General features: G+C 47.4%; 1 protein-coding gene across 1 annotated transcript in view; it reads right to left on the reverse strand.

The window, feature by feature from the left end:
- ATRN (attractin) overlaps positions 1 to 27,111 on the reverse strand; it is a 154,614-nt gene that overhangs the window by 73,374 nt on the left and 54,129 nt on the right. The window contains exons 17-24 of the mRNA XM_083185472.1: positions 25,679 to 25,864; positions 23,977 to 24,213; positions 21,785 to 21,922; positions 20,942 to 21,035; positions 19,236 to 19,288; positions 16,501 to 16,595; positions 12,488 to 12,566; positions 11,497 to 11,654 (exon numbers count right to left, since the gene is read on the reverse strand). Of these exons, the coding sequence (XP_083041598.1) occupies positions 11,497 to 11,654; positions 12,488 to 12,566; positions 16,501 to 16,595; positions 19,236 to 19,288; positions 20,942 to 21,035; positions 21,785 to 21,922; positions 23,977 to 24,213; positions 25,679 to 25,864 (1,040 nt within the window). The remainder of the gene's footprint in view (positions 1 to 11,496; positions 11,655 to 12,487; positions 12,567 to 16,500; positions 16,596 to 19,235; positions 19,289 to 20,941; positions 21,036 to 21,784; positions 21,923 to 23,976; positions 24,214 to 25,678; positions 25,865 to 27,111) is intronic.

Genomic DNA, 27,111 nt, shown 5'->3' on the forward strand with positions numbered 1-27,111 from the left:
ACGTAGCTGATCGGGGAATGAGTTACTGCTGGTAAATGAACACAGACCGGTGCATTCTCTACTCAGGTAAGTACAGAACCGTGCGGGCTGTGCTGTGCTGTACTGTGCGCTAAATATGACATTTCCCTGCCTGGTACTTCCCACCGATTTATTACACAGCTGGGGCGACTGAACTATGAACAGACCTAAAGGTGCCCATACACTGTGCGATTTGCGGGTGCGATGCGATGCACTCCCGCACACATCCCATTGCACAGATCAAAAAGTATGTGCTGCACATACTTTTGAACTAGGTCACGAGCGTACTGCACGCAAATCACGTCGCATACAATGATCGCACCTGGTATGGGCATTTTTAGCTTTCCTTTTGAGAAAATAAGTTTATTTTCTTTTTTGCTGCATGTCAATATAGATACAATATCAGGGGGGGGGGGAAGAGACGTGCAACTTTAAATGCACTAAAAGAAAAAGAATCGATAAAAATGTAAAGACAAGAAAATAGTCAGACCTACGTTTCCTAAGTCAATGTCACAGGCTATCTGAGCGCAGGCACTACACACCTAAGGCAACAAGCACAGAGCAGCCACCTAATACAGAGGTTTCCAACCTCAGTCTACAAGTACCAACAGTTCATGTTTTCCGGGTCTCCCCATAAAATTACATGTCACCTCCCGGGTGACCTGGAAAACATGAACTGTTGAGGGTACTTGTGGGCTGAGATTGGAAACCGCTGATCTAAGAGGGTACAATATAGCGCAACAGTGTCACAATTACCATACTGGATTTGCAAACAAGACCCCAGAAGCCCACGGGGCCAGAGGTCTGAGGTTCTGCAATACCGACACACGCCAGAGACAACAGACACCCACAAAAAGTACAGGACCATGACCACAGTACTGCAGACCTGCGTTATATTAGATCACACCAGACGCAGGTATCAGGTTACATTTTAGCAGATTACAGACAAAAAAAAATTGACTTTGAGAGACAATTTCCCTCTCTCGTTACAAATATAAAATGGGTTACAATGGATTTGGAGCCCCCATCTCTCTTACACAAACACCCGGTATTTATATATCTCTGGAGTAACCAGAACAGTGGACGAACACCAGAGTCCTGACTAGGATTGGAACCTTGATACCAGTCTGTCCGCCTCATCCGAATCCACTGGGTGTTACTGTATGAAGGTTATAGAAAGTCACAGAGCTTGATTAACCAGCTGAGCATCGCTAGATCTACGGATCACAACCTGCTGCATCTGCAGCGACTTCTTTTACAGTATAAAAACGGATCCTGTATGGACAGGGGAAGGGTAGCAAGCATCTGTCACCCACACACAAGGGGCTGGCCTATCCTATGTCATTATAATTATACCCAATGGTGAGTCTGGTGAGTAAGCGCCGCAGTTATCTAATGGTGGCTACAAGTGCAGAATACACTGGTTACTGTCTGTAGCATCACCACACTTATATCTCTTCAACCAATCATATGGTATTCAAGCACCATCATCCTGCACACCTGGGCTCCCTCTCCTGGAGGAGGAGGGGGCAGCAGCTCAGTAAACCAATCAGAAGCAGAGATCGCTCAACTATCAAAACTGTACGTACAAGCACTGCACGGAACACGCAAAATACGGAAATGATGTCAAATTCAAAATAGTACCAGCAGTAACCCGGTCATTACGGATGAATAAATGCACACTGCATTCGCAAGGTCTGAGTATAAGTAGTTACCTGTATGTAGATAGTTATGCCTGAGCTGCATGGTGGGACCTTGAAACTATATACTAAACAAAGTCAGTCCATGGGACATTTAGGACTTGAAGGGTGTGTCTCTCTCAGGCCAATGAAAGGAGATTCATTGTATACTATTCATTTTCTACTGTATACAGTACATACATTTCCAACATCAAAAAAAGTATCTGTGCGCACACACACACACACACACACACACACTTACATGATGTTTGAAGACTGATAACTAGTGTTAATTCTAGCACCTGCCAACTTTGAAAACCCATGCAGTTCCTCTTCCCTGCCTGGGGTGTCACTGTCTGTAGTGCTTCTAGCACAGTGTGGCCTGAATATCAGCACTGGTATGCAAACCAGACCTGTGCTAGAAACACCAATGCAGACAGAGACACCCCAGGTACGGAACAGGAACCGCGTGGGTTTTAAAAGATGGTGGGTGCTAGAATGAACACTAGATAACTCCTGGATCCGGGATGCACTTGCATATGTAAAAGGTATATTTGTTGCTATGTAAATTCCCATGTATGATATAGCCATCTGCTTAAATACGATAGACTGTTAGTGTAAGTATCTCTTTGCTGTAACTCTATCCAGATTGGTATAAGTATCCGTTATAAATAGTCATATTGTAATAAACTCTATCTGCTGATAGAACTTCTTTGTTGATTTTGTGCCTAAGGCCACAATACAATAGTATATAGAGTTGTATACTCTTTCGTAAAGGTATTTAATGTGTGCGTAACCACACCAGAGGTGTATTACTCTAATAGACGCAGTTTGCATCTGCAACAAACGATCATATACTGTTTATTAAGTTATACAGAATATAACAATGTGTATTGGGCGTTCACGGTATCAAGTCCCGGCACTGAAGGGGACATATTCCGGCCAGGACACCTTTAGCCGCTCATAAACATGCACCTTTATGTTGTATAAACTTATCTTCTAAACCCTCGGCCCGAGCACCTCACTCTATACCCCAGCTCTCTAAAACACCCCCCAGGACCCAGACTAGCACCTACGGTACTGCGCGACACCAGACACAAACCTCTCCTTGTTTAGTATTAAGATTAAAAGGAAAATGTATCAGCTTTCTGCAGTGATCCCTGTGACAGGAGACGGGTCACAGACATGGGACGCTCATGACGACACCAAAATACAAGGCACAAGTTCGTACATGTAGCCCGTAGCTGTTGTTGGTCAGGTTTCAGAGAACAGGTTCCGGGACTGATCCTACTGAACCCACGGCTAAACCACCAGAGTTGCATTATTCCGACACAAGCCAGGGACTACTTCAGCAGTACCGTCATGAATAAGCCTATACAACGTTATACCAGGACTTCTTACTGAAGAGCTCATCCTCCCAGGCACAGAGAGCGAGCCCAAATTTCACACATTCTGCTTGGAAAACGCTCGTTAAGCGCAGACACAAAATGTTGCAAAAAGAGACAAAAAACTTAAAGAGAAACCATTAAAACTTCCTCAGACTGACAATAACTTTGACTAAACCGTCCAGAGGCTTGTGAAGTGGTAACAAGTAGAACTGGTTAATCCCACAAGCGTCCCTCTCCCGAGGAAAGTCAGACGACACGGAGGCAGCAAGAGTTCAAGTGTTGTATATCCCCCACCCCCACCATCGAGGCATTGGTGAAACGTGCGATAGAAGTGCGGCAGACATTACCTCAAGTGTGAAGTCACCCCGCTGTAGCTTCTGTGACACGCTCTTCTGAGAAGCACACAGACACACAAAAAATATATAAATATAAAAAAGAAAAGTCCTTTTTCATTTCAGAGGCATCCAGGACGAAGCCTTCCAAAAATTCCACATTGTGTGAGCAGGAAGCACTTCAGAGGGGGAAAAAAAATATCACCGAACGCTGCCAAAAATAAGGCAGGAATAGCTGGAGAGGAAGCATCTGCTTCATGTTTGAAAGTATCACTTACACGCTCTGTTTCAAATCACAGCCGCCCCCCTCCCATCCCCAGTATCCAACAGGAGCTATGCCAGTCTGCCGGCCCTGGAAAGCAGCGTGTAATTGCATAAATCTGGGAGCAATTATTTACACTAATAAACTTAACTGATTGAAAACAAATTCATTTGCATTCCTGCTATTCCTCCGTCCAGATCGCTGCCTTCTGCCAGCAACAGGGACTGGGGGAACAGAACCCTCTTTTGACGGGTCCCTTGCAACAAATTTAACATGCACACAAAGTGACAACAAAGTAACCCAACTGCCAAAGCAGAGCTCCCCCCCTGCTCCCGCACTGCCGTATCCCCCCACCCCCCGTAGACTAACTGAGCTTGCAGAATCAAGGTTCCTGCTGACACAGGTAGGACAATCTACATATTCAAGGCATAATGTAACGATCACAGAACATTGTTTTACATTCGGCTTATCGGTCTGCCGGCATTCTCATGCCTGCTGTAATGATGCAGCATACCCAGAGAGTAATTAGCAAACATTCCGCAATGAAATATAGAACAGGCAGTGATAGAGAATACAAAAAATCTAACAAGCAGCCAATGCTTCCATGTGATGACTTCATATCTTTAAATATTATAGTTAAGGCCCTAAAAACAGCAGACACTTGAAAGCACTAAAGGAAACCTGCTCTCAGTGCCCTATGTGTCTGCAGTTCACTGGACACAGCATAGACAAAGAGCGATCATTGCTGGCATTCCAGGGATACATAAAACACAAAACCAGGGGAGTTATTGCAACATTTCAGAACTTAACTGTTCTTTCCTAAGAGTCCCTGATGAAAGGACAGCTACATTCTGAAATGTTGGACTAACTCCCTTGGTTGCGTTTCTTATATTTTCCACCGATATTTTCTATAATTAAACATTTAAAAGCATTAATTGAGGTTGCATCTGAGGTTCTGGGTTCAATTGCCAATTGAGCACAATATTTGGTATTCATGAATTTGCTACAGAGGCTACGTTTTCCTTCCAAAATCCATAAACATACTGGTAGGATACTATTCTTCTGACTATTCAGACGTGTGCATGTGGTAGGGAATATAGATTATACGCTCCTCTGGATCAGCTACTGGTGTTACAATCCTGCATACAATGATGTGCATGAGTGCTACACACACATATATATTAAGGGGTGTATAGTATCTTTCTACACAGCGCAGGGATATGAATGTGTGGCCACCCTCTGGTGCCAGGCCGCCTTGTGTTACACAACAGATAGGCACATGTAACACGGGCACTGCTGTTATTACTACTGATGCTTGCTCAGGATACAGGAGCAGGTCTGTCCGAGCACAGTGCCCTGTATAAATCACAGAACAGGCTGCTTCCTCTCTCTGGGAACAAGGTATTTGCTCCCCGCAATGCCGCAACTATGCAGGGAGCACAGAGCTGACATTCATGGCGGCACAGCCAGGGCTGTGTGCTCCGGCTGGAAGTAGCAGAAAACAACATCCTAAACCGAGAGACTGCCGCCAAGCCACTTCTGGGGTATTTATAGAGGAGTAGGGACACGGAGAGAGAGGGGAAGCTCCTGGTCCTTGAGCTCAGTCACAGGGCTACATTCATACAACACCCCCGCACAGCGAAGGGCACTGACTGGGGAAGTGTCACACATCCTGGGCTTCCTGTTTATCAGTCCCAGCACTTAGAGGGATCGTTAGTACTGCCCCATATCAGACAGTCTTTACGCTGGCCACACACAGGGCTATACTGCAGCTTGCCCAGAGTGCCAGGACCAGCAGACAGTTTGGATGATACATCTACCACAGCTTTCCTGGTGCAGTCAGAAGATGGCGGTCATAATTTGGATCCCCCAATACAGCATCATGTGTAACAATTTTACAGTGTATAGGCACTTTAATCGTCTTCCTCTTTCTAATCCTCCTGCGGGCATCTTATTGCACAGTACAAAAAGAGCTGCACATACTGTATACTGCAGTCTGATCGGACGCAAATCGCATGCGTTGCGATGTGATTCAGCCAGAATGGGTGCGATCATCGCACCGTGTATGGGCACCACTTTAAAAAGTGGAAAACAAACAAACCCCTCCCATTGTTACAGTGTATACATTGGACATAGTCAGCATGTATCAAAAACGATAAATGCAGGACCATATGTAAGTATATATGCCACTAACAGGGTGTGCTAGCGCGACAATCCAAAAGGCACCATTCGGATTGGTCAGACCAGTCATATACAATCACTTATAAGGAGATATCGGTTGTACAGTGGGACATACAGGACCAAGTCACAGGACAGTTAAACAAAATGTCCACATAGTGAATGCGAATCAATTATTATAGTAGTATTCCAATGTCCTCAACATAAGGAAAATATACAGTGAAACAAAAAAATATAACCCCCCCAACACAACCCCCCTATAACCCCCCACCTGGTATAGCCTACCCCCAACCCAGGGTGTATGGGCAAGCTTTAGCAGCCGCCGAGCCCTAAGCCGCCACCCCTGCAGCCAAGTGCTAATCCTCCCCTCCCGTCTCAAGGTTTAACCCTATGCTTCTGTAACCAGGAATGGTGACCGAGGGGGGTCAAAGAACACCGGGCCTCAACATTGTGAGGGGGTCCCAAGATTCTGAGGGGATGTAAGCATTGCTGCTGCAGTGCAGCCCTACCAATGGTATATAAAGGCGCCTTTCTGCCGCCTCAAAAGAAGAAAGGGGGTGTACAGCACTGTGCGCACCAGCAGCTAGGATGAATGTCACCCTAGGGTATTTTCTCTAGCACCCAAAGATCAAGACCAAAATACAACAAAGTGGGATCCACCACCAACAGCGCTGGATAAATGAATAAACACAATCACTTCCAAGGTGATGACGCATGGGCTATGTATTCCTGTATTCCTTTACACATGAAGGAGAACATATGGATGTCACACAGCGCACACCATTTAATAACACTATAAAAGACACAATAAATGAACAATGAGTATAAAATAATCTCCAAGCATGGAGAAATTTCCAATCACAAAAACAATGATAGCACACAATAATGAATAATATAGTGGCAAGTGCAATGAAATGGTATGCGATGTGAAATCCACATGTTCGCTTTCATGTGCAGATGAATGAGTAAAGGAATACAGGAATACATATAGCCCAGGCATCATTGCCTTTCTGTCGCCTGCTCACCTGTCTGGATTCCTGAAAGGGAACTAACTCAGACCCAGAGGCGTAACTAGAACTTTGTGGGCCCCATAGCAAAATTTCTAATGGGGCCCCCCCGGCAATGCCCATTACGCATTATGCGACACACTGTAATGCCCCTTACAGAATATGCTACACACCACAATACCCTTACACATTATGCAACACACTGTAATACCCTTACACCATCTGTGACACCCTGCAAGGCCCTATACACAAAATGTGACACACCGCAATACCCTTACACCATATGCGACACACCCTAACACATTATGCAACACACCGCAAGGGCCATTACACAATATACAACACACCGCAATGCCCCTTAGACAATATGCGACACACTGTAATACCCTTACACATTATGTGACACTGCAAGGCCCATTACAAACAATGCCAATAGTCACAGCCTGATATGATAAACACATTAAGAAAAAAAACACAGAAACTCACATCAACATACAAAAAAAAAAAAAGTAGATAAATCATTTTAAAACGGTGCTGCTGCAACATGTTTATCTCACCACCATCAGCAGCAGCAGCAGCAGCCAGACTTCACCCATACTTTCTGTCGAGGCCACACAGTGAGCTGTCAGCGTGGGCCAGTCTGCCATGCAGGAGGAGGGGCGGGCATCCTGCGCATCACTCCTCTCCATGTTCGGGCTTCACATGGCGACAGGACCCATGCCCCCTTGCGGCTCCTTCTGCGGTCACTCAGTGGCGCACAGCGCCAACCTCACCAACCCCCTTTCGTATGCTGCTGCCTCTTTCCTGACTACTATTGCCGGCGCTGCACGGCGCTACCCCCCGCCCGTCTCCTTCCTTATTGTACAACCCCCAACTGGCTTCTTACTTGCCGTAGTGGAGGCGCGCTGAAGCAGGCGGCCGCGGCAGCTTTATAATTGTACGGCGCTACCCCCCGCCCGTCTCCTTCCTTATTGTACAACCCCCAACTGGCTTCTTACTTGACGTAGAGGAGGCGCGCTGAAGCAGGCGGCAATTATAAAGCTGCCGCGGCCGCCTGCTTCAGCGCGCCTCCACTACGGCAAGTAAGAAGCCAGTTGGGGGTTGTACAATAAGGAAGGAGACGGGCGGGGGGTAGCGTTGTGCAGAGCCGGCAGTAGTAGTTTAACTACCGAGGGTGCAGGGGACTGCTTGCTGTCCACGGGCCCCCCCCGCCGCCGGGCCCCATAGCAGCTGCACCCCCTGCACCCACGGTAGTTCCGCCACTGCTGAGACCACATTCCGGAACTCCCTGGGCCTGGGTCACTTGTCCGGCTCCTCGTATTGAGTTAAGTAACATCACGTGACGCACTGCACACAGCTGCACCCTCCCACCTGCCCTTTGCTGTTCTGTCGCTGCAGCGGAGACAGTCTATACACCTAAGAGGAGCAGGACTGGATATTGGTACCAACGGTACCAGAGAGGTGCATTGGTAAAAGTGACAATGTGGAAGTGCCGTCACTCGTCTCATTAGGTTTTTTTATTTTTTTATTTAAACACACGGGACGGCCACGGCCCGGCCACACGGCGGCAGCCGGATCCCGCCACTGGAAGGGACGGCTGCCGGGCTGTGGCCATCCCCTCCATGATAAACTAGTGTGTGCGGCACGGCTCCCTGGCCGTACGGGATTTCACCGTCCGGCAAGAGCCGGAGTGTGTGAAACCAGCCTAACCCTAGCCCTCCCCAACCACAGTGTAACCTTAACCGCCCCTCCCACATCCTAAGCCTAACCCTCTCCTCCGGTAGTCTAGGCCTAACCTTTCCCTGCCACAGCCTAACTTACCCTCCTCCCTATAGGGTTATACAGTCTACAAAATACTAGTAGGTATTTATGAATGAGTGCCGAGGATTCTATAGGACAACACTGGTCCTCTACCATCCATTTAACATAGAACAGTCTTTATTTGTCAAATCATATATAAGAACAAATATGGAACCGCACTAATACAGGACTCAGGGTGCAAACACATGGTGAGATTTTGACTATGTGATTTCCCTTGAACTCCCCTGGAGCTCAGAACCATACATACAATTGTGACTATATTTACTTGAGATTGTGACTATGGTTGATGTTGACTATACTAAAACGGGTGCCGGATGACTGCTCGACAATCGGGATCCCGATACTCAGTATACAGACATCGGAATCCCGACTTCCGGTGCTCGAACAGGGGGTATCCCGACTGACCGGGGCTATTTTCCTTTGTGGGGGTCCATGACTCCCATAGAGAAAGAACAGAACCTATGGGGAGCGCAGCGAGCCACCAAGCCGGCAGTGTGGTGAGCGCAGCGAGCCCGCAAGGGTTTTTTTGCGCACGCTCCTCTGCCGGAGCACCGGCAGTCGAGACCCCGATTGTGGGGCAGTTATACCACACCCACTAGAACACTAGACTGTATAAGATATCGTCAAAACTTGACTTGCCTGCTATCCATTTTTTCTTGCGTGGCTGATCCCACACTGTGCAGATTGTGCAACTTTTCTTCCGATTTTGACCATACTCAAAATTGGAAGCTCAATTTGCATGTGGGTCTATCAGAGATGGGCTAAAGAGACTATTACAGAGCAAGAGAGTGGTTCTGGGTGCTGCGGGTTGGTGGTCCAAGTAAGAAAGCATTAAAGTTCATTAATTTAAGGTCAACCTTATAGGGTAAAAACAGTGCTAGTTGCTGTCAATCATGCAATATATGGGCAAACAAAAAGCACATAAGCAAACAAACTCCCTCCACACCACATACTGAGGGCTGGCCAAACCGATCCTCAAGAACGACCAACAGTCCATGTGTTCCAGGCAATCTGCAGTTCCGTAGAATGTGTCAGTTATGAATGAATGCAGCACAGGTTTGAAAATGTAACAAACCTGTGCACCGGCCAGGGGGGTCTGGGGAAATGTGACAGTTATGCTGGCCATACATCAGAAAGATCGATCTTAAGATCGATGGCGCTCATGATTGTGTCCAATTTCACTTCAATTTCCCGGCAGTTCTTGGTGGTTTTTAGACAAACAATGTGCACACAATCTGCATACAATCCATCTACAATCAATTGAGATTGTATGATTGGGTACAATATCTTTCTGATGTATGGCCACTTTAAGTATGACTACACGTGTGCACCAGCTCGGGAATCTGGAAATTTGACAGTTAGTAATGACTACACCATTGCACCAGCTAGGGAGTCTGGGAAATGTCAGTAAATAAAATTAAATTACAGTAATATAAATAGATTTAAGGATGAGATTGGACTGATAGGACAGTAAAATCAATACATTTTATTCAACAATAGTGACTATAGAATACTGGTATTGTATAACCTCACGTGAACCTCAACGGCTTTATCAAAGGCATTTGCACTTTATTATCCAAGGCACAATAGGAACGGACAGCCCATATTTTATTTCCAATCCCCCCCACCCATTTTTATTCCTCACGTGAGGTTATACAATACCAGTATTCTATGGTCACTATTGTTGAATAAAATGTATTGATTTTACTGTACAATCAGTCCAATCTCATCCTTAAAATTATTTGTATTACTGTAATTTAATTTTATTTACTGAAATACCAAACCAATAGCGCTGCTTTCTTTGTTTTCTGTGGTTCTCTATGGTTCGGACCTGACAAATCCGACTTTATTGAGCAGCTGCTAGTGATCCAGCCCAGGTCTAAGCGCCACCTTTTCCTTCCACGTGGAGGAATACATTTTTCTCGTCTGGGAAATGTGACAGTTAGTAATGACTGCACCTGTGCACCAGCTAGGTGATCTGGGGAATGTGACCGTTAGTAATGACTACAGCTGTGCACCAGCTAGGTGATCTGGGGAATGTGACCGTTAGTAATGACTACACCTGTGCACCAGATAGGGAGTCTGGGAAATGTGACCGTTAGTAATGACTGCACCTGTGCACCAGCTAGGTGATCTGGGAAATGTGACCGTTAGTAATGACTACACCTGTGCACCAGATAGGGAGTCTGGGAAATGTGACAGTTAGTAATGATTACACCTGTGCACCAGCTAAGTGGTCTGGGAAATGTGACAGTTAATAATGACTACACCTGTGCACCAGCTAAGTGGTCTGGGAAATGTGACCGTTAGTAATGATTACACCTGTGCACCAGCTAAGTGGTCTGGGAAATGTGACCGTTCGTAATGACTACACCTGTGCACCAGATAGGATGTCTGGAAATGTGACAGTTAGTAATGACTACACCTGTGCACCAGCTAAGTGGTCTGGGAAATGTGACCGTTCGTAATGACTACACCTGTGCACCAGCTAGGTGATCTGGGAAATGTGATCGTTAGTAATGACTACACCTGTGCACCAGATAGGGAGTCTGGGAAATGTGACCGTTAGTAATGACTACACCTGTGCACCAGATAGGATGTCTGGAAATGTGAACTGTTGGACCGGTTTGGACAGCACTAGCATACCTGAACAAAAATGTCACCGGTATGCACAAATTACACAATGAAATAATTTTCCTTAAGACTAAAACTTCTGGCCTATGCTGGGATGTGCCTGAACAAAGTCTGGGAACCACTGGTGTAAGGTAAGACAGTAGCATTACAATCTGGGGCAATGCACTCGGCAGTTACCTGGATCTTTATGGGCCAGGTAAAGTTACTGACGTACACGAAGAAGGTGATATTGGGATTGTTGTGGAAATCAAACTTTTCGTTGGAGAAGGTGTCCTTGAATTCCTTGATGTTGGTCCTGGAGATAATGGGCACCTCCTCACCCGCCTGCGTACCGGCTGCGGGGAAGGAACAACAAAGTAATTGGGTTAGACAGAAAACCATCTGTATAAGATTGTACACATACAGTAGTGGGGACTATACACAACACAAGGAGGTTTTACACCGTTTGGCCCACGGAGTAAGCAGAATATAAAGCAATTCTAGGTCGGCACACTGAGGTGAGTGAGGAGCTGGCAGCCATGTTTTCTGTAATATAAGCACCCTAAAGCATCATGGGAAATGTGTTCTGTGATTGCAGGGTTCCCTTATGGGCTACAAGAACACAAAAACAAAACCAGATTTCTGGCAAATAACTTAAAGGACGGTCAGATGTGTGAAGTTCTAGCTTTGCCGTTACAGTTTTAACCAAGTGCGACACTATCGCCAAATCTGAAGTTTCCATATTTGAAAGATCTACGTAACTCTGATCTTGCCTGTGGAGGGCGCTGTTGCCGCTGGACAGCCTGCCTAGTTTCAGTGTTGCAGCCCAAATTCATGAACATAGCAACTTGGATTTAACTATTCACATGGACCTCTGGGGAACCCTCCACCACAACGGGCTCCAGCGACCGTTGGCTGTGAGATGCTGGGACATACAATCTGCTCTTCCTCTGTCTCCACCCATCGTACTCAACAGAGATCATGGATCCTTGATTGAGGAGGACAATATGCACTTAATACGCAGCATCTATTAAAATTGTAACACTGCTCCACACCCCTCTGGGGCGGATGGAAGTGTTGCGTGCGATGTTCCGTTGTCCCGTCATTTTGACTGGCTGGTAACTACACAATAATATAATCCCCAGAGTAACTTAAGTCAAATGAATTATCTAAGGCTCAGAAATGTTACCTGCAAAGCTGGTGGCCCATGTTATATTCAGGTTGAAGTTCTTTGACGCATTAATGAACATGTCCAGGTCACGATTTTGCTGGGAAGGAAACAAAATATGTAAAAATTAGGAAACAGAAGGGGAATTCAGCAGCTTTAAAATTCAAACCCTCTCCAAACTGCTTAAACATGGCTACCTGTGTCTGTGGTGGAACCGCAATTCCCAGAATGCACTGCAAGATACTGCCGCATCACCCTTAAGCTATTTAATGCACCAATGAGGGCAAACACAAGGGCACATTGCATCTACAGCAGATGCATTTCTGTAAGGCTGTTGTGGGGCAGATAGTTTTAGAAAAATAGGATTTTACTGGGACGTGTTGCCTAAGAAGCGATTTGGGAAGAGTGGATGCACAGGCGAGTGACAGGACCCTGCGCAGTCAGCATTACTCACATTCCAGCACGCCGCTGCCCAGATAGGCCACGGCTTGCAGCTCACATCGCACTTTGTTGCCGCATTTCCGGCCGTGTAAAACGGGAATACAAATTTCCTTCACACATGGAAAATTACTGAGCACTAAAAGAGTAGGAAAAAAAACACCCAATTTCCTCCGTTGGAAACAAAGAGGATACTGTACTAGGGTCACTGGAGATGGAAAATATGAGGCGCGTGAAGAAAAACAAAACTCCCTCTTGTGCTTAAAGTTTAGTGCAGATCACTTCTATGTCGCACAGATTTTACACCCTCCGAATGCAAGTGGGGAGGTTCATTTTGGTTTCGTAGAGATGCAGACTCCCCAGGAATGTGACTGGACACAAGCTCTTACGATAGGGCAACGTCTCCAGCATTTGTCTACTAAGCAGGACAGGGATGCTCATTGGTTTGTACGGGGTGTGAGGTCACAAGAAGGGGCGGGGCATCTCTGTAATCCGGCATAGCAATGACTAGGATCCCGGCCATACATGGAATGCAGGAACTGCTTGTGTGATATTATATAATGGGTGTGCATAGCGTCGGAATGCATGAAGGTCGACCACTGAAAGTTGACACGGCGAAAGTCAAGACGGTCCACACGAGCATTAAGTCGACTATGGCAAAATCGACAGACAAAAGGTTGACATGAGTTTCACAATTTTTGTCCTGAATGTCGACACTGACAGAGCACCGCGTCCCCTCGCATACTGTGACCACTGGCCATGCCCCTTTGTCTGAGGCCACCAATCGCTGCTGAGCAGGTAACTGGGAGGCTGCAAGTCCGATACATGGACTACATGTGGGGGGAGGGAGAGTACTTCGTACTGCACACCCTACTTCCAAAATCAGAAGAGGAGCGACCATGCTGAGACTTGTAGTTCCACAAAGAAAAAGATTACGTAAATAAGAACCCAAGACGTAGCTTCTGCCTCTATGTAACACTACCACAGTAACTCCTCATTAGTTGGATGCCTGGTGGACAGGGGCGTAACTAAGCCTCCGCAGCCCCCGCCGTCGCGGGGAGGCGCAGAGTAACTATGGGTGCCGGGGGGGCTGCGGTGCTATAGTTACCCGCTGTGCTGCTGCCCGGCCGCATCTGCGGTCACTGTCCCGTCACTCTCTCCCGGCGCCGGCTCCTGCTGATAATGAAAAGTGACACTTAGAAAATGGCTGCCCCCGTATTGCAGACAGTTTTGGCAGCCATTTTCTAAGAGTCACTTTTCATTATCAGCAGGAGCCGGCGCCGGGAGCGAGTGACGGGACAGTGACCGCAGATGCGGCCGGGCAGCAGCGAAGACTGGAGCAGCGCAGCGGTGACTGAGGGAGTCTGGACGGGACAGTGACCGCAGATGCGGCTGTCAGGTATGGGGGGGGGGGCGCCGAAAAAGTTTGGCGGGGGGGCGCAAGATATATAGTTACGCCACTGCTGGTGGAGATTGGCCGGTGCTGACTTTGGAGGTCACATGTCCTAGACTTGACCCTTAGTATTAGGGACCCACCAGGTAAGGTCACCTGGTCGCAGTTGGACACATTTTTGGCCACAAAGGGCACCAAGGACCTTAATCCTGCTCTGCGATTAGCAGGGCCTTGGAAAGAGATCAAGTAGATTGAGACACAGCACCAGGCAGCCACCTATTTAAAAATGACAGTTAGGGGCTGGTTGGCTGGTACTTCCAAGGCTAAGTACTACAGAGCTTGTACCTGCATTCTTTCAGGCGCCATAATCACGTAAGGCAGTGCGCAGTTACACGCAGGTCACCTCAATGCACTGGTGCTATTGGTACTCGCTAGTTCTAATACAGAATGTGATATAATTATGTATTCCGCTGATGTAACAACAGCTGCTGTGGGAGCAGAGACTGTGGAACAACAGTCTGGAGAAGATGCTCGTACCCCGAACATACTGACAATTCCTACAGAGCCGCCAGCGGTAAGAATATAAAACATTATGACTTATATTTAGTGCCCATAGAACTCCAGCAGTTATTATTAGACATAACTATCAGTGTGCACAATTAGCAGTTACACAGAGAGAAAGGGAAGCAGAACTAGGAATAATACACTAGACAATAGGAACACGCGGCTTCACTGATCAGACACAAACTTAGAAGGGAGTAACCAGAGTTCATCCCAACCACCTAGCTGTACATCGGAGGGTGCTAGAGAGCCAGGTCTAGCAGCCGCTCTGATAGAGACTGCACAAGCACAGACCTGGCAGACCTACTGCGGGGCCGGTACTAGCAGGGTCTGCCGGCGGGCATGTACTGAGGCCTTTAGGTCTTTTCTGCTAGGTGCCTGTAAATCAGTGATTTTAAATTAGTTTTTAACTCGTGGGCACACTAAACAAGACGTGGGTAGGGAAAAAACACACTGGCCTCATAAAAATAATAAAAAAAAACATTGGTCCCCATATGAAAACAATCAGTACTTGTGTAATAACTGGGCGCCCGATTTTATGATCGGGTCGGAAAAATCGCATCGCATGCAACCAAATCGCACGCGATGCAATCGACTCGATTTTCCATAGGATTGAATGTTAAAATGGTCCTGTTCATTTCCCCACTATCCAAGTGGGCATAGAGTTGATTTTATATCGCGTGGCGAGTACAGCGTGGGCTCGGGCACGCTTCGGGCTCGGTGGCTCGCCACGCTATATAAAATCAACTCTATGCCCACTTGGATAGTGGGGAAATGACCAGGACCATTTTAACATTGAATCCTATGGAAAATCGCGTCGATCGCATCTGATTGTATGCCTTAAGTTAAGGCATACAATCAATTAATTGGGCGCCCAGATATTACACAAGTACCAAAAAATCCAATCACACTGCTCCCCACAGGTAAAAAAAAAAAAAAAATACATTCGCTTTCAAATAAAAACAATTGTGCCAGGTTAATTATTTTCAATGTGTAGTGCCCCAGGGAGTAGAATTTAAAAACTCCCTTATGTGAACACCACAGGAGTTACTGCCTAGATGCCATTATGTTCTCCTAAGGAGCTGGTGTGGACAATATCGGACACCCAAAAACAGCTCCTCCCCTAGCTCCCTGTGGGAAGGGATGTATGAAGCAGGGTTATGGGGGAGAAGTGCCCTTAGACTGCTTCTCCCCCATACACGATGTTGTAAATGACAGGTGCACTGACCGTTCCGTCTACTGCACCAATCGATTTCAAAAGCTGCAGGGTGGCGATGCCCTGTCCTCACAGCATGGGCAGCGCTGTCCCTGCTGCAGACTTCAGCGGGCAAGATGTTCATACATCTTGTTGCTGTCACTTCCTGCTTTGCCAAGGAGGTGAAGCAGGAAGTGTTCTAGCGATGACCGCTAGAACGCATATCCCCATGTGACTCATCTTCTCTAACTTACTGCTCACACAAATGTACACCAATGCAACACTGCCACGCACACACCACTCCACACATCCTGGTGTGTAAATCCTTGCACCACACCCCCGCGCAGTGTGCTCCCTACCCACTGATGCACAGAGGATCACACTGCACCCCAATATAGTGGCACTGCACCAAACATTGGAGGATACCTGCACCGTGTACACACTCACCTCCTCCGGGGTGGCCACAAAGTTAATAGCCGTGTAATAGCGATCATCTTCCTGGGACAGGCTGAAGGTGAACTGGTAGTCTATCAGCAACGTGTCTGTACAAGAGATCAGTGTACGTCAGGAGATACATCGGGCACATGGAAGACATTAACAATCACACCTGCCTACAGGACTAAGGGAATACTATACCATAGCAGTGCTACAGGCTCCCACGTATATAGAGAACCGCAAAATACATAATAAGCAGCAAACTATATATTTACTTTATTATAAATGATGTAACGTTCCACCGGGGACGTTTATATTTAGGTAAATTGTTCCATGTATTCCGCATGGATCGGTTGCAATCTTCTCTCCGCAAGGAAGAAGAAGCAAATACGTTTTTCGGTATCTGGGGTTCATCGACTCAATCAGACCTGATCACAGGACAAATTTATTCTCAAATGGACCAAACCATGCAGCACTGCAGATGGGGCAGACTTAACGTGCAGAGTGTTAGATTTGTGCGAGTTATGTTTCTGTGCAGGGTAAATACTGGCTGCATTATTTTTCCACTGCAATTTAGATTTCAGTTTGAACACACCCCATCCAAATCTAACGCTCTGCACATGTTACATCTGCCCCACCAGCAGTGCAGCATGATTTTGCCCACTTTGAGGACAAATTTGTCCTGGTATCAGGTCTGAATAAGGGCCTTACAAGAAAGGGGGTATAGAAACGATATCCACAAAAGGCGCTTTAATGTGAGTATGCTTCGCTGTAAGCAGAATTAAAAAAGGGGAAGTCTACCCCAATACAGTGGATAGAAAAACAGGAAGGGTGTTGATTGCGCTCGTACTCAATAACAATTTAAAATATCAATAAATTCTGAGTGGTCAGGTGTGTAGCAAAATAAAATAATTTAATACTACAATATTAAAACCATATTTTAGGCAGAGAGAAATTGCGACAAAGATCGATAGTCACCCTTTGTGTTCCAAAGTACTGGATTATTTGGAGCTTCCAAAACAACGTTGTGTGAGGATCCACCAGGCTTGATTTGTAATCTGATTGTTGGGGGAAGGGACTCAAATATCGGTGAGTCTCTCTCTTCGGATGATGCCGGGCCTTTAGGAAGGTATCATACTTCCAGGCTTAATTTGTAATCCAACTATTGGAAGGGGGGACTCAGATGTTGATGAGTCTTTCTCCACAGATGATACCGGGCCTTTAAGGAGGTGGCGTACCTCCAAGATGGTCTTATCCCTCGGAGTGGAGTTGGGCGGCCAATCCCTTTTCCCTGAGAAGACTGTGACCCAAGGAGGGAGTCTGCTATGACTCCTTGACAGACCTTACTGGAACTCACAAGATCGGAGGCACTGGGTTTTTTTTTGGCAGAAGGGTGAAGGATTCGATCTGGGCTCACTTGAAAATGCAACTTACGCGTTTCGCTGTCCTCAGCAGCTTTTTCAAAGGTGACTCGCTCACTTAACTCACTGGGTTGAAATACCCTTTGTAATGACCAATGTCACACACATACACCTGACCACGATAATCAATAGTTTAATATTCAATTTTTCTACACACCTGACTACTCCAAATGTATTGATATTTTAAATTGTTATCGAGTACTAGCACAATCAACAACCTTCCCGTTTCTCTATCCACTGAATTAGGCCTCGTCAGGAGCCTTAAACTCAATGGTACGAGACACGGCTTCTATTGGTGGGGTATACGGTCAAAAGGACGACATACATTGGGGTGGACCACTGAAGGTCGACATGTGCTAGGTCAACACCTGAAATAGGTTGACTTGCTTAAGGTTGACACAAGCATTAAGTCGACAGTTAAAAGGTAGTCATGGTGTTTTCACCTTTTTTTTGAGCCGACAGACGGTATTTCATGCTCTACCACCCACTACGGCGTGAAGGGAGAAAATAATAGTGTGCCGGGCGCAGCGAGGCACCGTGCCCAAAGCATGGCGTGTGCAGCAAGCCATGCAAGGGGGCACGGTGCAACCATGACGACATTCGGGGCAAAAAAAAGTCAGAGCCCCATGTCGACCTTCTATCGTCCTAATGCTTGTGTCGACCTTATGACTATCGTCCTAATGCTTGTGTCGACCTTGGAAACCATGTGGACCTTCAGTTGGTTGACCCAATGATCCATACCCATTGGTGGATACAACAATGACCTTACACGCGCATAATTCCAGGCTATATTCTATATCCAACCCTGACCATGCCGGTCTGTGAGCATTTTCAGGTCCATTCCGTATAGATCTATTTTCATTTTTTTTTTTTTTAATAATCACCAACTGGATTCTTTGAGGATGCGTTATCGGATATTACATAATTTATGCACCACTAATACTGCAATAGACCAACCATACTTAATATTAATACTCTATTGGACACTGTGCAGTCTCTGTACCATTAATATTTGTTTTCCCTTCAATACAATGAAGTCTAAAAAAAAATGTCTATATTTATTGCCTTCGCTCTGCCTGTATTTTTCATGGGTTGTAGTGCCTACTTTTATCCAGTAGATGTCTCTATTGCACCTGCATTTGGATGAACTGGTATGATTTCAACGAGGCAAAAAAAAAAAAAAAAGACAATGGACAAGGGCCGTGCAGAAATGTGCCGCCAGCAATCAGCATATTGCAGGGGTCAATAGCTACTTAAATAAGTTATGATTACAAATCAGTCACACAGCGACAACAGAAAGGACACCATACATTATGCGGTACTCACAGTAGCATGTTCCTTTCAGAGGGTTGCCTTGATATCGGTTTTCTACTTCACACCTAAAAAAAAAAAAAAATTTAGAAAAGAATCATCAGTAAAAAGACCAAACTTCGGCCTTATCGCCAGTTATCGACGTAACACAGCATACAGTATACTCTTGTGAGCAATTTGCAATTGAGAAAATATACAGATGTATCCCCATACATTCAGCCTCAATTGCCTTCCAGCACGAGATGCCTGGTGTTAGTGCGCTGCTAGTTCACATGCAGTTCTGCCGACACTGGGAATCTTCTCGCTGAAACTGCGTCTTCAGTGCAGCGTAATACGACTAGGATGCAGGAGGTGTGGTTCGTGACACTTGAATATTGTGCGACTGAGTCTATACATAGAGCAGAAAATAACTTTCATTGGAAATAGCTGCAGCTGTTACATTGTAGCACTGAGTGTGCAGACTCAATTGCACACGGATATACAAGTGTCACGTCACATTAATCAGGGCGGTCTCCTGGTGCGTCCTAGTCTGATTGTGTTGCGACGAAAAACGGCAGCGCCGCTCACAGCGTTCTTTCAGCAGAAATAAATACAGCCGAGGCAATTTATTGAAAATTGGTTAAATATTGTACCCAGGAAAGAGAGCAGTCGCTGGAATTTTTAGCGGATGTTTTGAGGATCTCTCATGGGCAGCGTTGGCACTTAAAGGGTTAAAGCGCCTGGGTCACTGGTTGCATACCCATCTTTGCGAACATGCGCATGGATCAAAGCCGTGCATCATTCAGCAGTCACTGAAGGGGTGGGTTTGGTTGGTAACTGCGCTGCAACACCGCAATCGCGCACAAGAGAACCTCCGCATACAGTACTTGTGTGCGGAAAGGTGCGCAGCCATAGTTGCTCACTCTTTGTGCGTGGGCATCTTGGACCGGGCAAATCTGACTGATCGCCAGCACCTATCATGGGACGAGTGCCATTGATGACGACGACAGCTGCCGTCAAGCACAGTAAAGAGAGGTGAGGCGGATGCACGCATTAATGAGCAGCTGCGTTTGTATCACATACAGTATAAGGCCCTATACCAGTGGTTACCAAACTGTGTGCCGTGGCTCCCTGGGGTGCCTCGGGACACATGCAGGGGTGCCCTGGGTTGGTGGTTAAGGACCAACTCAAATTATTTATGGTTAATTATTTATGAGCAAGACCAGTGCTGGTGGCTGCCAATCATAAAATGTTACAAACAGAAGCAAATCCTGCCCTATCCCACATAACTGACCCTAAGAATCACATATAAACCCAATCTAATTAATTTTTGGGGGGCCTAGGGGTGCCGTGAAAAAAATTCTGATACTCTAGGGTGCCGTGATTCAAAAAAGATTGGGAACCCCTGCCCTATACGCATAAAGCATAGTATGGATTTCTGAACGAAGCCTAAAAAACAGAACAGTGACCTCTAGTGACCAAAGCACCAAGAAAACTCTAATGAATAGATTGTAAACAAGCTCAGGGTTATACTTGTTGGGATCCAGTGTATCAGCGAGTAGCCTGGTCCGTAATGACCGCACCGTACAGTAACTGGTGGTTTACAATGAACTATAGGAGCTGTCATTACAGTCCCAGCTGCCCGTTGCGCACTGGCTGCAGACAGCAGGAGAGGAAGGCAGCGCAGGTTCTCTCCACCCCCATCCAGAACCCGCCACCGGTAATAACACCACTAGACTCACAGCTGACACTCTTCTCCTTTGATGCCCTTTGTGGTACAGAAGCACTTGCCGCTGTTGGTGTTGCACATAGACGCGTGTCCGTTACACTTGCACGCTGTGTTAAAAGAAGAGTCAACATCATTATTACAGATAAATATGAGGAGCGGTGACTGAACAACACTTCAACGCGACACATCACACCAGACCGCTGCCAATCACATCTGTATCCCATAGCAACCATCAGGTGCTCGCTTTCATCAGCCTGGGAGTATTTGTGACAGTATTCCCATTACAGAGACAGGAGCCCGAACAGTCAGACCTTAATAGAAGCTTCCAACAAATATACAGGGCCCTGCAATGACCCCTAATACACATTGCCGAAACTGCTTACACTGGATATATGTAACGGTAGAGAGACTGCTCATTATAATATCGGTTGTCTGTTTCCCTCCTGTGTATCCCTGTGTCAGCTCCCCATTCTCCCCGTCTCTTCCTCACCTGCCCCCTACCCTTTGTCTCCCACTTATATTAACCTCCAGTCCCCCATCTCAGGCCCATCTTCTTCAGATCCTGCCCCACCTAAGTCCAGTCAACCGGCGCAGCATCACTGACCGGACGCGTGTACTGTAAGGACATTCCTACGCATACCCCTGGCCACTTACACTCCTCAAGCTAAAGCTACAATAGCAATGGTATGTATGTGGGTCATGCCCACAAGGCCCGGCACCAAAGGCTTATTTGAATTAACAACTTTATTACACAGATGTATTAGTGACACACGAGGCGGAAGGCGCAGGACACACATAAGGACATAGCAAAAACAAAAGCGTCAGGAGATGTGACAGACACCTCTGCGCTACTTACGCTGGCACGATCCCCCGTTGGTCGGGTCGCCGTAGAAGCCGGAGATACAAGTGTCGCAGTTCTTGCCGGTGGTGAGGTTCTCACACTTCTCGCACACACTTTCATTGATACACTTGCTGTGTCCGTTACACTGGCAGGCTGCAAACACAACAACCAATGACAATAGTAAGCAACGAAACAGAACGCATATTCCTAATCCGCCATACACTTGTGTCTGATCTGCTCGCACCGGCAACAGGCGTCACTGCCGGGAAACAAGAAACGCCAGGAATTTTATGGTTTGCCTTTTTACGTCCATTCTTATATTTTACAATAACTCACGACATGACCTTCCTTGTGTGTACACAGCCGGGGGAGGGAGCCCCCACCAAAGTAATGTTATAGGGAAGGTAAGGCTTGTAGTACAGGGGCAGCACAGAGTGTGTAATGGTTAGCACTGAGGTCATGTGTTCAATGCCCACCATGGCACTAACTGTGTGGAGTTTGTATATTCTCCCCGTGCTTGTGGTGGTTTCCTCCGGGTACTCCGGTTTCCTCCCACAATCCAAAAATATACTGGTAGGTTAATTGTCTCCCAACAAAACTAACCCTATGTGTGCGTGAGTGCATACACGTGGTGGGGAATATAGATTGTGTGAATGTTCAAATATTCTCTGTAAAACGCTGCGGAAAATGTGTGCGCTAAATAATTAACTAGTAATAAATAAGAGAGGCAAAACACCAAGTATAGCAATTCATGTTAGAAAAGTAACTTCATAAAATTAATTTGCAGCGATAACGCTAAAAGTTTTCGGTTAATGAATATTGGGGCAGGTATATTAAACTGCCAATAACGTTTTGTAATTAACGAGTCCCACTTCTCCAGCATAACGTGGAGAAGCAGGCACCCGTATCACAGCGATGTATTAGGAGTCCTGCAGCCGATAAGGAGAGTGGTTATGTCCTGTATCTACGGCTCTCCTTATTGGTGCCCCCGTCAGGGCTGCGCATGCACCATGGAAAAAAAAAATTTCCCTCTCCCCCCCAGCCGGCACACTGACTATCCGCGAGATCTCACTGTTATTGCGAGATCTAGAGCGCAGCCCAGAGCCAGCAGGGGGAATAACCCAACACTAGCCCTGGGCTTGCGAAGCGGCAAGGGCAGCTAACAGGTTATGTATGCCTAGGAGGCTGGTCATGCATGGCCCCCGCTACCAATTGCCGAGGGGACTGAAGGGGACAGCAGCAACGAGCATTACTTTGCGGGCTGTCCCTGGCGCACATTAGGTGCATTCGCTGAGGATTCTTTTTCAAAAAATGTTATTCCCCCCAGTTACCAGCATTAAGTGCAGCATATGCACTTTACGCAAATTCATACATCTGCCCCATTATATGTACTTTTTACCCCCCGATCGGAAACGAGCAGCCAGTCATACATTGATGCCAATGGCCTACAGCAACAGAAGCTGCTCTTAGCAACAATCTTGTCTGCAAAGAACAGGACACTGAGAGGCAGATTTATTAAGCTTGGAGAAGAGATAAACTGGAGATAAAGCAGAGAAAAGGTAAAAGGAGATAAAGCACCAGCCAATCAGCTGTGTTTGAAAAAGACAGTTGGGAGCTGATTGGCTGGTGCTTTATCTCCTTTTACCTTTTCTCCGCTTTATCTCCAGTTTATCTCTTCTCCAAGCTTAATAAATCTGCCCGAGAGGCTACAGTGGGCAAAGCCGCATCAAAGCCAGAGAGTTGAAGAGGAAACTTTAGATCTCAACAGACCAGGCGCTGGTTACGGAGCACTGGTGCTGGGAATGTTACCAGGCATAGTGTAAAGGCTCCCATACACTAGCCGATTTTGCCAACACACAGAGCGGAGAGAACCGGACGCCAGCGAGGAGCGTCCCTGTGATAGCGAATTCAGGCTAGTGATCAATGTGATTTGATATTCTCTAAAACGGCTCAGTATATGATGGTGTTGTATAAATATCTAGCAACAAGTAAGGTACTGGTAAAGAAGAATAACATCGGCACCACCAGATTCATGAGGTGAAGTACCGCCAGTGACCACTAGAGGCCACTCAACGGACTAAACTCCTTTGTGTGCTAAAAGAGGTCATAACAGAAAGTGAAAGTACTTTAAAGTACCCAGAACCCATCATTTACTTTAGCAAGTCACAAATTAAATTCCGTGTGCAGATCATCTATATCGACTGTACCTGGACACATGATAAAGGACCAGTTATAATGGTTGTCTTCTGGGCACAGGCTTTCGTCCAGGACTGGCTCGGAGAAGCTGTTCTTTGTAAGCCCGGATGTAGTTGGCAGTTTCATTGGTCCTCGGTAAGACGCCTCCATGCACTGGCCCTTCCCGGTATTACTGGGGTCCGTACACCAGCCACATCCAGGCTGTTCCAGGCACTTGCCACAGGTGCGGTACCCGGAGCAGTTCTCCGCTGCAGACAGAGAACACAGGAAGTAAGTAGCCTGCATCTACTATCAGTACAGATGGGAGACTCAGAGTAACAGGAACAGAGTCCCCCCCAGACTCCGGCGCTCTGCAGCAGAGAACACAGGAAGTAAGTAGCCTGCATCTACTATCAGTACAGATGGGAGACTCAGCGTAACGGGAAAAGAGTCGCCCGCAGACTCCGTCGCTCTGCAGCAGAGAACACAGGAAGTAAGTAGCCTGCATCTACTATCAGTACAGATGGGAGACTCAGCGTAACGGGAACAGAGTCCCCCCCAGACTCCGGCGCTCTGCAGCAGAGAACACAGGAAGTAAGTAGCCTGCATCTACTATCAGTACAGATGGGAGACTCAGCGTAACGGGAACAAAGTCCCCCGCAGACTCCGTCGCTCTGCAGCAGAGAACACAGGAAGTAAGTAGCCTGCATCTACTATCAGTACAGATGGGAGACTCAGCGTAACGGGAACAAAGTCCCGCCCAGACTCCGGCGCTCTGCAGCAGAGAACACAGGAAGTAAGTAGCCTGCATCTACTATCAGTACAGATGGGAGACTCAGCGTAACGGGAACAAAGTCCCCCGCAGACTCCTGCGCTCTGCAGCAGAGAACACAGGAAGTAAGTAGCCTGCATCTACTATCAGTACAGATGGGAGACTCAGCGTAACGGGAACAAAGTCCCCTGCAGACTCCTGCGCTCTGCAGCAGAGAACACAGGAAGTAAGTAGCCTGCATCTACTATCAGTACAGATGGGAGACTCAGCGTAACGGGAACAGAGTCCCCCCCAGACTCCGGCCCTCTGCAGACAGAGAACACAGGAAGTCAGTAGCCTGCATCTACTATCAGTACAGATGGGAGACTCAGCGTAACGGGAACAGAGTCCCCCCCAGACTCCGGCCCTCTGCAGCAGAGAACACAGGAAGTAAGTAGCCTGCATCTACTATCAGTACAGATGGGAGACTCAGCGTAACGGGAACAGAGTTCCCCCCAGACTCCGGCCCTCTGCAGACAGAGAACACAGGAAGTCAGTAGCCTGCATCTACTATCAGTACAGATGGGAGACTCAGCGTAACGGGAACAAAGTCCCCCGCAGACTCTGGCGCTCTGCAGCAGAGAACACAGGAAGTAAGCAGCCTGCATCTACTATCAGTACAGATGGGAGACTCAGCGTAACGGGAACAGAGTCCCCCCCAGACTCCGGCCCTCTGCAGGCAGAGAACACAGGAAGTCAGTAGCCTGCATCTACTATCAGTACAGATGGGAGACTCAGCGTAACGGGAACAGAGTCCCGCCCAGACTCCGGCGCTCTGCAGCAGAGAACACAGGAAGTAAGTAGCCTGCATCTACTATCAGTACAGATGGGAGACTCAGCGTAACGGGAACAGAGTCCCCCGCAGACTCCGTCGCTCTGCAGCAGAGCAGAACAAATCAGGGTGATATAATCATTATACTTACGTGGGCAGTTGCTCATTGTGTACCACTCCATACACTGTCCGAATGGGAACGAGGCCACGTAAGCGTTTGAGTCGACGCATTGCTTCATGTTACTGCACCACATGCATTCGGAGCTGGCGCTGGTACATTCGGAGCACTGAGACCTAGAGGCGCAGGGGGTGCGGCACTGCTTTGCGCTTTGATTGGCTGCAATTGGAAAAGAACAATATTGGATTACTCAAGACAAAAAGTGAAGCACAAACTGTGCACATACCAAAGTCACAGCGTACAGGTAAAATATAGAAATAAGACATTGTTCAACATTAACACCTGCCACAAACATCAATCCAGCATGCGGCCCTACATTACTGATCTCCCATCACAGCATGCGGCCCTACATTACCGATCTCCCATCACGCGGCTCCGGTTCCCAGTACAGCATGCGGCCCTACATTACCGATCTCCCATCACGCGGCTCCGGTTCCCAGTACAGCATGCGGCCCTACATTACTGATCTCCCATCACACGGCTCTGGTTCCCAGTACAGCATGCGGCCCTACGTTACTGATCTCCCATCACACGGCTCCGGTTCCCAGTACAGCATGTGGCCCTACATTACTGATCTCCCATCACACGGCTCCGGTTCCCAGTACAGCATGCGGCCCTACATTACTGATCTCCCATCACACGGCTCTGGTTCCCAGTACAGCATGTGGCCCTACATTACCGATCTCCCATCACACGGCTCCGGTTCCCAGTACAGCATGCGGCCCTACGTTACCGATCTCCAATCACACGGCTCCGGTTCCCAGTACAGCATGCGGCCCTACGTTACTGATCTCCCATCACACGGCTCCGGTTCCCAGTACAGCATGCGGCCCTACGTTACCGATCTCCCATCACACAGCTCCGGTTCCCAGCACAGCATGTGGCCCTACATTACCGATCTCCCATCACACGGCTCCGGTTCCCAGCACAGCATGTGGCCCTACGTTACTGATCTCCTATCATACGGCTCCGGTTCCCAGCACAGCATGCGGCACTACATTACCGATCTCCCATCACACAGCTCCGGTTCCCAGTACAGCATGCGGCCCTACGTTACTGATCTCCCATCATACGGCTCCGGTTCCCAGTACAGCATGCGGCCCTACATTACTGATCTCCCATCACACAGCTCCGGTTCCCAGCACAGCATGCGGCCCTATGTTACTGATCTCCCATCACACAGCTCCAGTTCCCAGTACAGCATGCGGCCCTACGTTACCGATCTCCCATCACACAGCTCCGGTTCCCAGTACAGCATGTGGCCCTACGTTACCGATCTCCCATCACACAGCTCCGGTTCCCAGTACAGCATGCGGCCCTACGTTACCGATCTCCCATCACACAGCTCCGGTTCCCAGTACAGCATGCGGCCCTACATTACCGATCTCCCATCACAAAGCTCCGGT

This window comes from Crinia signifera, chromosome 1 (assembly GCF_055691185.1).
Source record: "Crinia signifera chromosome 1, ASM5569118v1, whole genome shotgun sequence".
NCBI classification, from domain to species: Eukaryota; Metazoa; Chordata; class Amphibia; order Anura; family Myobatrachidae; genus Crinia; species Crinia signifera.